General features: G+C 29.9%; 1 protein-coding gene across 1 annotated transcript; it reads right to left on the bottom strand.

Moving 5' to 3' along the window:
• Positions 1–8,181: 8,181 nt before the first annotated feature.
• Positions 8,182–8,886, bottom strand: LOC111898283 (non-specific lipid-transfer protein Lac s 1-like). The gene is made up of 2 exons (XM_023894203.3): positions 8,489–8,886; positions 8,182–8,363 (listed from the first exon to the last, which is right to left on the bottom strand). The coding sequence occupies exons 1-2, from the start codon at positions 8,827–8,829 to the stop codon at positions 8,354–8,356; spliced, it is 351 nt and encodes a 116-aa protein (XP_023749971.3). The 5' UTR covers positions 8,830–8,886; the 3' UTR covers positions 8,182–8,353.
• Between the last annotated feature and the right edge of the window lie 801 nt (positions 8,887–9,687).

The following is a 9,687-nucleotide window of genomic DNA, read 5'->3' on the forward strand; positions in this document are numbered from 1 at the left end:
CAAGATTGTGTCGTTATTTCAACATGAATAAAAATAATCATTTTGTCGCTACAAGAATGTATTCAATCATCATTTCATTTGTGATCTTTTATGGTCAGATCTTCATAGAGATGTCAAAGGGTGGGCCATGAATGATCGTTGGATTTTTTTTACACTTTTGGTGTTGATATTGTGACAAAGTTTCTATTAAATGATGATCTTTATGTTGTTTTCCACACTCACTATGTTTGTAGAGTAATAACTTCTGAAGTGGAAACCAAACCATGGAAATTGCTACCACATGATACACCTGGTAAACATTTGTAGCATTGAAGAAGCCAAAAGGTGTACAGGTGTTCGGAGACTTTCTAACGGCTTAAAGTTAAAAGTTATTGGGTAATAATATAACTCATGGTACTTTTAATGTTTTTAATGAAAAAATAAAATCATTTATTGTTTCAACTTGCTGGTTTGATCTCTACACTAGGGAGGCCAAGGAAGACGAACATGAAATGGGGAGTGTTCTTGAGGAAGACAGACATGAAACGTCTCCATCATTCCTGATGCATATAAATCATTCTACATAATTCAAATGCATATGCATATATACAAATTATATTAATTTTGGTTTTTTCTATAATTATAATGGCACAAAAGAGCTATTCCATGAGTCCTTGTGGTGACATTCTTGCTCCTCATGAGAGTATAAATGCAACTGGTAAAACATTTCGCAAACTTAATATTTTTTGGCAAACAAGGTGAAGCTTCTGTTGGACCATAGTAATTCTTGTTATTTGTGTTTCTTCTATTCCCGTCTTTTAGGTTTACAAATTTGAATTTACGATGATGTAATCAAGGAATTCACTTTTTTTCAGGTGGACAAAGCTATTAAGATGGAAGCCTTATTTAAGATCAAATAAACATAACCATGGGGTGAGGGATCTTAATACTAAACTCTAATAAAACACTATGGGAAATTACTATTTGCGTAATATCCTATGTTTTTCATAATGTGAGTTTTATAGCATCCTACTTGGAAATGGAGAAGTTGTTGTTTTGGTATAGATGATGAGGGTACAAAAACCCTTTTAAATCTGTAATGTCCTACATTCAAGTTTGCATACCATCCTACATTTTTTTTATTTCGTGAGTTTTACTCCACAGTTAAATTTCCATGATTTTTGGTCATCTACAACTATCTAATAGTGTAGTCAATAGATTTGAAGCTGAACTAGAGGACCTATCTATTAAAAAAAGGGAAAACAAGGACACCAAGATTTGAACATGGCAATAACCAGTCCAGTTTCTATTAATCATGTATTACATTGCCTTTATTAAATACTAATGTTTACAATCAACAATAAGCTAAAATAATGAAGTTTGGGTTGATTTTAAGACCGCTAGAACTTCGGATCCAATGATACTAACTTGAAACTGAACGAAAGAGATATCCAACATCAGCCCCCCCCCCCCCCCCCCCCACACACACACACTTTACTAGCTGGGTAATTTATAGGTATCACTAAAATAAAAATAAAATAGAGCGTAATGGTCTTAATAAGATCAAAAGAATGTGTGTAGCTTGTTTGCAGAAGTTGGTGTGATGATGTGGTAAAGGGTAATTTGGTCCTTATACCATTAAAGTGGAGATGGATAATGTCATGGGTGAACAACACGGACAGAGTATTAAGACTATTATCAAAAACATTGTTCTTTTGTGATGTTGCAAGATGGGAATGGAAAAATAAATGAAGAGTATTTTTGGAATATAGTTTAAGGATTATATGATTAAGTGGAAAAGAAAGGAGACTGAAAGTATTTGTAAAATCTCTAAAAATTCTTCTTTTTGCTTTTATCATTTTTTTAGATGTGGATAAGTTGCAAATTGGTGATCGAGTATGCGTGTTATCTACCACAAGATCTAGATTTGAAGAAACAAGTATTAGAAAACTAGAAAAGTTTATAGGTATATCATACAAGAAACAAGGATCGTGTACAAGTGAAATTTGTTGACTTTTTAAGTAACTATAGGTCATTTCATTTGATGATTTATGGTTTTCATTTTAACATTGTTGCAATTAATATATGTAAGGGAAAAAATTTGATCCCAACAAAAGCTATCGGAATATAAGTAATAATGATTAATAACAAAAAATAAACAAATTTATGTTTTTCAAAACCTAATATAAGCCGTTCCAAAAAGAAAAAAAAACCTAATATAAAATTACTTCTCTTTCAAAACGAACTCTTAACAATCTAATTTTCAGTTATAATAAGCATTAACAAAACTTTAAGTTATTTATACTTATTTTTATAATAAATAAATAACATCGATAAATTTCATTAATCGTATTTTTGTTTTAAACAGAAAACAGCACATTTAAAAGAAAGACTATTTTTTAACACAAAATAGCAACATATTTTTATATTAAACCAAAATACAGCGATGCAAATTTTCTTAACAAAAACTATTTAATATTTTTGAAACCATATGTAAGTAGAGTTATGATCGTAACCCAAAACAATAATTTAATGCTTGGCTCATTCACATTGATTCATGACTCACATTCATCCATATTTCTAGGTGGATAAGCCCAGACTAGAGAGTGAAGGTATTGCCACGTGGACAAGTCTGGATATGGGAAGGTTTTACTTCCAAGTCATCGGTGATGACTCATGCAATGTCATATGTTTATTAAACATGCATTAACCCTACATAATAAAAATATGTATCTACATGTTTCAGAATAAAACTAATTGTCAAAATAAACTATTTGTTGTCGTCGCTTTGCACGGATACACCACTAGTATATATATATATATATATATATATATATATATATATATATATATATATATATATATATATATATATAAACACATGTTATAAAATATGAACACCATTTACTTAAATGATATGGTGTTAACGATGATATGGAATGTAAGGTGGAAATTTTGTTGTCTCATAACACAGATAAATACCCACCCGCCATTATCACCACCCTTGAAAATTATATTCTCTCACTTCTAGATCTTTGATATGGTAGGAACCTCGTCATTATCCATATGATGTTCTTGGAAATGGCGAAGGATCATAAAGATTGACTGGGATCAGCGGTGGCACAGTTGGTAGTTTCCGGTCAAAATCTTAAGATCAAGAAGGTGATGCCTTTTTGGTGGGGGAACATTACTGGACAAGACCATGGGAAAAGAAAAATATATTCTAATAAGCTTTTAAGGCTCTTGCCTCTGTCTCTTGTTAAGGATGATAATTTGTAAACAACTTAGTTTAGCAACGTTGTTTTTATAAATTGTACCAAACTAAATTTGATTAGTTTAATAAGTATACATATAAAATATCTTCAGGGTTTACATCAAGACATCTTATAACTTGAGAATAATATATGAAATGCTCAGATCTACAAAGTTTATAATCAAACAAATGGCGTCAAAAGGTGTCATAGGTGCCATAATTGCAACACCCATGGTCGTAACCAATAGCGGTGATACAATAACATAGCCACTAACGGCAACATGTCACCTCATTGGTGGACTTTATCGGAGAATATGCATAATGGAAACATCATTCATGGTCATTAAATCTTTTATGTGATGTCGCAAGAGTGGCACAAAAGATTTTACCCTTTGTTTTAGGTCATGCCGGTAGAAATAAAAGCAGTATGTTCGACTAATGATACCGGATTTCCAGTTCAAGGGGATTAATAATGAAGTCGTGGATGCTGATTTGGGTTTTCTTGTTTTAATACTTCTAGGACTTTTTATAGGATTCTGAATTCCAATATATTGTTAATATATTTCCAATTTTTCTTCATCCATGTTTTGGGATTTGTGTTTTTCAGGAATTAGCTTAAACTATTTTTTAAACTGATCGATGTGGGCACGTTAAAGCTCGTTATTCCCGACCTGGAACACCCATTACAGCATGGTAACGCATGCAACACCCACACCCATTTTGTTGTCCTCCATTGCCATAGTAACGAGCTGCAACGTGGATTTGGCCAATAAATTCGAACGACTTTTTCAAACATTTGAGCGGTAGCAGTCATATAGATCAAAAAACATTAGTTTTTTATTTGCATATATATATATATATATATATATATATATATATATATATATATATATATATATATATATACACACACACATACACAATTTATACCAAATTCATTCACCTCTTTCTTTTCTCTCTACATATCATAAAATTTCAATACTTCACAATAAAAAAGAATGGATTTGTTCTATCCGTATCTGAAAATGATGATGCTAATGATGAGATGTTCTTCTCTATGATGTATAAGTGTTACACGAACGTGCTCCTACAACTAGATCCAACTCATCTATTAATCAGACGTGCGATGTTAAACATATATCGCGAAGAAGGAAACTGACATCTAGTTCATGATTACTTTGCGAATAATTGTGTCTACTATCCACGCAATTTAAAAAAAAGATTTCATTTGCAAAAGAACATGTTTGTATGGATAGCCAACACCTTGGAACCTAGGTATTATTTATTTTAAGTTTTGTAATTTATAAATGTAGGTTTTACATAAATTAAATACATTTTTTTACCTAGTAAATATACGTTTAGGTATGATTTTCCAAATGAGATATGATGCTATAGGGGGGTGGCCTGATTCTATTGACGATTACATGAGAATGTTTGAGAGAACTGCAAGAGATAGTTTGTATACATCGGCGAGAGATGTTATCAAAACCTTTTGGCGACATTTATTTGTACAAACCTTCGTTGAATGATATGCAACAACTATATGCGACACATGAAGAAAGACATGGTTTTACGGATATGCTTAGAAGCATTGATTGCACACACTGGAACCGGATAAATTTCATGTGGTGAAATGTCATTATGAAAGTGGTCATTATGGAACGTCTTCGTTGGTATGAGATGTTGTTGCCTCCAAAGATTTATGGATTTGACATGCATTTTTTGAGGTTGCAGTTTCTAACAATGACGTCAACGTTCTTGATCAGTCACGAATATATGACGATCTCTTGTCAGGAAAGGCACTAGATGCTTCTTTTACAGTGAATGATAATGAATATAAGTTTGGGTATTTCCTTACCAATGAAATATATCCAGTATATTCCACATTCATGAAAACGTTTTGACACCCACTAGAACTAAGAGACAATTTTTTGAAGAGAAGACAAGACGGAGAACGTAAGAATGTGGAACAAGCTTTTGGAGTTCTAAAGACAAAATGACACATAGTTGAACATGCAGCACGACCATATTAGTCAGAAACTAAACGAGATAATTTATATGTGTATATCATAATGCATAACATGGTGATTGAAGTTAAAGGACAGAATATTGCGTAGTATTTTCCTACAAAACGCAAACATGTGTAATATCAACTAAGGACAACAGAATATTTACATAGAATCGTTAATATTCAAGACGCGTGAAAACACAGACAACTTCGAGAAGACCTGGCTAATTATATGTACGATTGTAACGAAGATGAATAATTTAAGGGCAAAAATAAAAAATTTTATATTTAAATGTTATTTGCTTTTTGTTGTAATGTTTTTTAGATGTTTAAATATTATGTCTAATTAAAAAATTAGGTTTTATTTAAATAACATGTTTTGTAAATCGATTTTGTTTTTCTAAACACTAAAAATTAAATTGAAAAACAAAATAAAAAAGAAACGATGCCATGAAAATTAGTAGGTGTTAATTATAACATGTTGACTATTTCCTCAGTAGCTGTTATAACACTATCGATGACATGGCTTCTGACGTGACACTTTTTTAGTATGATAACGCGCGTTAACATGTTGTCCACATCCATTAATGTAAATGTGTTAATGTGATAGTGCTAGAAACCCAAGAAGATTTATGTGTTCTTTGGTTTTACAGTGATTTTCCTCGGTTTACATCTTTCAAGGATGTTCCATTTTTTTCATCCTATGATTTATCATGTTCTTAATCCTATGTTATTGATTTAATTATTGCTTTTGTTTAGACCCCATGCAAATTATCAACAAACCAGTTTCGATGGTTCAAATATATATATATATATATATATATATATATATATATATATATATATATATATATATATATATAAATATATATATATATATATATATATATATATATATATATATATATATATATATATATATATATATATATATGAAAAGTGAATATACCTTAAGAGTATATAAGTTTAGGTACTCAAACACATCATAATGCGTCGTTTTGTTTGATATATTGATTATAATATTCTTAAAATTCAACATTTAACTTGATTTACTTTCAAGTTTTTCGAAATTTCACGATTATTTTTTTTTCTTACATCACATCTTTTTGCCGAACACGTACTGAAACTATATATATTGTAGTTGAAAATGAAAAATATGTAAGAGGAAGATATATGTGTAATTTATAAAAATCATGGAAGTAAACCAAGTTAGAAGTTAAATTATAAGAACATTTGACAATTAGAATGTATTATATGATACAAAACGACGTAGTATCGTGAGTTTGGATATCTAAGTTTATATACCTTAAGGGTATATTCACTTTTTCATATATATATATATATATATATATATATATATATATATATATATATATATATATATATATATATATATATATATATATATATATATATATATATATATATATATATATATATATATATATATATTAGATGTGTGCCCGCGCAAAGCAGCGATGATAAATAGCTCTTTTGACGAATAGTTTTCTTACGTGAAAATAATTATTAGATTTTATTATTAGTTAGGTTTTTCTACTTTTAACTAAAATATTTATGTTTAGGACTTATATTTATATTTTCTTTTTATACATTTGATGTAATTTAATTATTATCGGTGTCTAGTTTAAAAAATATAAATTAATTTATATAGATGAATCCAATATTTTAAATTGTCATCTTACTCCAAATTAAATTTTTAGTAACCTTTCTTAATTGAAGTCTTTAAAATTTTAGCAAGTACTAATGATTTTATTATGCATCATTGATTTGTAAAAAAATTTATATTTGATACCTCTTAAAATTGAAGATACGACTAATATGTTTTATAATATATTATAAGATATATATATATATATATATATATATATATATATATATATATATATATATATATATATATATATATATATATATATATATATATACAACATGGAATCGGTTAAAAAGTGCACACTTTTGGACGCGATTAATGCGGATGGTTTTGTGTGAAGATGGAAATGCAAAACCCCCAACAACAATATGCTTATGGAATTACTTGAGTTTTATCAATTCTTTTCCTCTCGGGAGTTTCAATTCTCTTCAAAATTGGTTTTCGCTTTAACTTACACAAAGAGGGAATTTATCTCGTCAATTAATGTTATGAGGAGACTAATTGACGATTCTTGTAGTCATTTCACTAGGACACTGATATGCTGGTCGAAACTTATCCCCTTTAAGTCAAGTGTTTTATATGGAAGGCCAACCTTGACAGAATTCCGTATGCAGAAGCACTTAATAAAAGGGGTATTTCCGTAATTAACTTGAATTGTCAGTTATGTGAAAGTCCAATCGAATCAGGAAACCATCTTTTATTCGAGTGTAACTTTGCAAAGACGGTATGGTACTGGATTCTAAAATCGTGTGGTGTACAAGGCATTGAATTTGACAGCATCAAGGAATGTATTGAGTTTGGAAATTCTTAGGGGAACTGCTCAAATAAAAAGCAGGTGCTTAATGCAATCTTATACTCGACAATATGGAACATTTGGTCAGCTCGTAATGAGAAAATCTTCCACAAAAACATCCCTCTCCTACTAAAAAGACAGATTCAATTATATTACAGATGTTTGAATGGTGCAAATACAAGGACGATTCAGAAAAATATTAGGTAGACTGGAGTTGCTTCCCATTTTGATATCTTGCTTACTTTTCATGTTTGTACATTAGTTTATGTTACTGTTTGATGTTCCCAGCACTTATTCCATAGCTTCTTGCTATGGTTTATTTTTTCTCTAATATATGCATCTTTATATATATATATATATATATATATATATATATATATATATATATATATATATATATATATATATATATATATATATATATATATATATATATATATATATATATATATATATATATATACGGCAAAAGAATATAATACCAAACTGATTGCATAACATAACAACAACAACATATTCAGCTACACAATACAAAGTAAAGGGAAAACCGGGTTTCGAATATTATTTTATCGATATTTCATAATATATGTTTCTACGCAACCCAAGTGATCATGTATGTCTCCATGTCCTTGCTCTCAACGTAAAGGCTCACTTCACCCTGCATAAACGAAACACATTATGTGACTAGAATTTACCATTCAACATTATTTACTCTTAAAGAGATCGAGGATGCATGTAATGATTTCATTTAGTAAAAATTACGAGTATATAAACTGGACCTACTTGGAGCAATCGGTTTTAAGACTAATCTTGTAAGGAATATTAACAGCACACTTTTTTGGAAGAACAAGAGCGTTCTCTGGTTTGATGCCGGGATTTGACTTATACGCTTCCTTCATACAAACGCAGGCGGTCTTCCGATCAGGGGTTGATTTAGCCGCGGCATGCAGTCCCTTAACACCCTTACAGCATGCCGCTGACACTGCACCACCTTTCTTCAGGTAGTTTGCGCATGGGGTCAACTTTTTAACGACATCATCACAAGTAATAGCCATTGTATAAGGCGCTGACACCACCATGAAAGCCACCACAACGCATAGAACCTTCATTATCATCCTTGTCATTTTTCAACTGTAACTTGTATTTTTTCTTGCTTGTTCTGTTTGGTGTGAGAAAGTATTTTGGAGGGTATCATGTTTTTATAGGGACGTCTATGCATGCATGTGCATGTGGGCGTGGCAAAATCCGTGAAATTAAAAAAAAATTCAAAATTTATCATATAATATAATATGAAATCTCTAGTAAAACTCTAAATTTCGCTATGTAATTAATTGACATTCATCATCACAATTCACATACGATTCAGAAAAGATGATTTTAATCGGACAATCGAATAAAGTAACAAATTTAATTGTCATTCAATAAATTCAATCATTATCGAATATCACGGTAGTATTCAATAGATTTGAAGTTTAATTTTTATTGAATTTTTCAATGGAAAAAAAGGATAATGAGATAAAAGGGTAATATATTTTTCGATTTCCACAGATTTAGTCATTGAGTTTTTTTTTCGTCCACATTTACTTCTCTGTGATATCCTCAAATTCACGGTTATTTTAAAAATTTTATTTATGCTTATTTAAAAATCAGAGTATCAAATTTAAATAATTATATTACGGAATTTGTTCCCAGAAAACATGAAAAATATATTATCAAAGCATTTTCGAAGAAATATTTTTTTATATTAAAACATTGGATGTTATCGTCAATACAAAAACATAAGCATAAACAGACCTTACATTCATTTACACTAATGATCTACATCTCTACTAATCTCTCAGTGTAATATAGCTTTGTATCGACACATGTGATACAAATAAACTGAGTGGGTCAGGTTGTGAAACCTGGTGAGAAGATATGGATTTCAATCCCACAATGTTATATCATATGTATATTTTAAAACTCAAAATATATACAATATC

Source organism: Lactuca sativa, chromosome 9 (genome assembly GCF_002870075.4).
Source record: "Lactuca sativa cultivar Salinas chromosome 9, Lsat_Salinas_v11, whole genome shotgun sequence".
Lineage (NCBI taxonomy): Eukaryota > Viridiplantae > Streptophyta > Magnoliopsida > Asterales > Asteraceae > Lactuca > Lactuca sativa.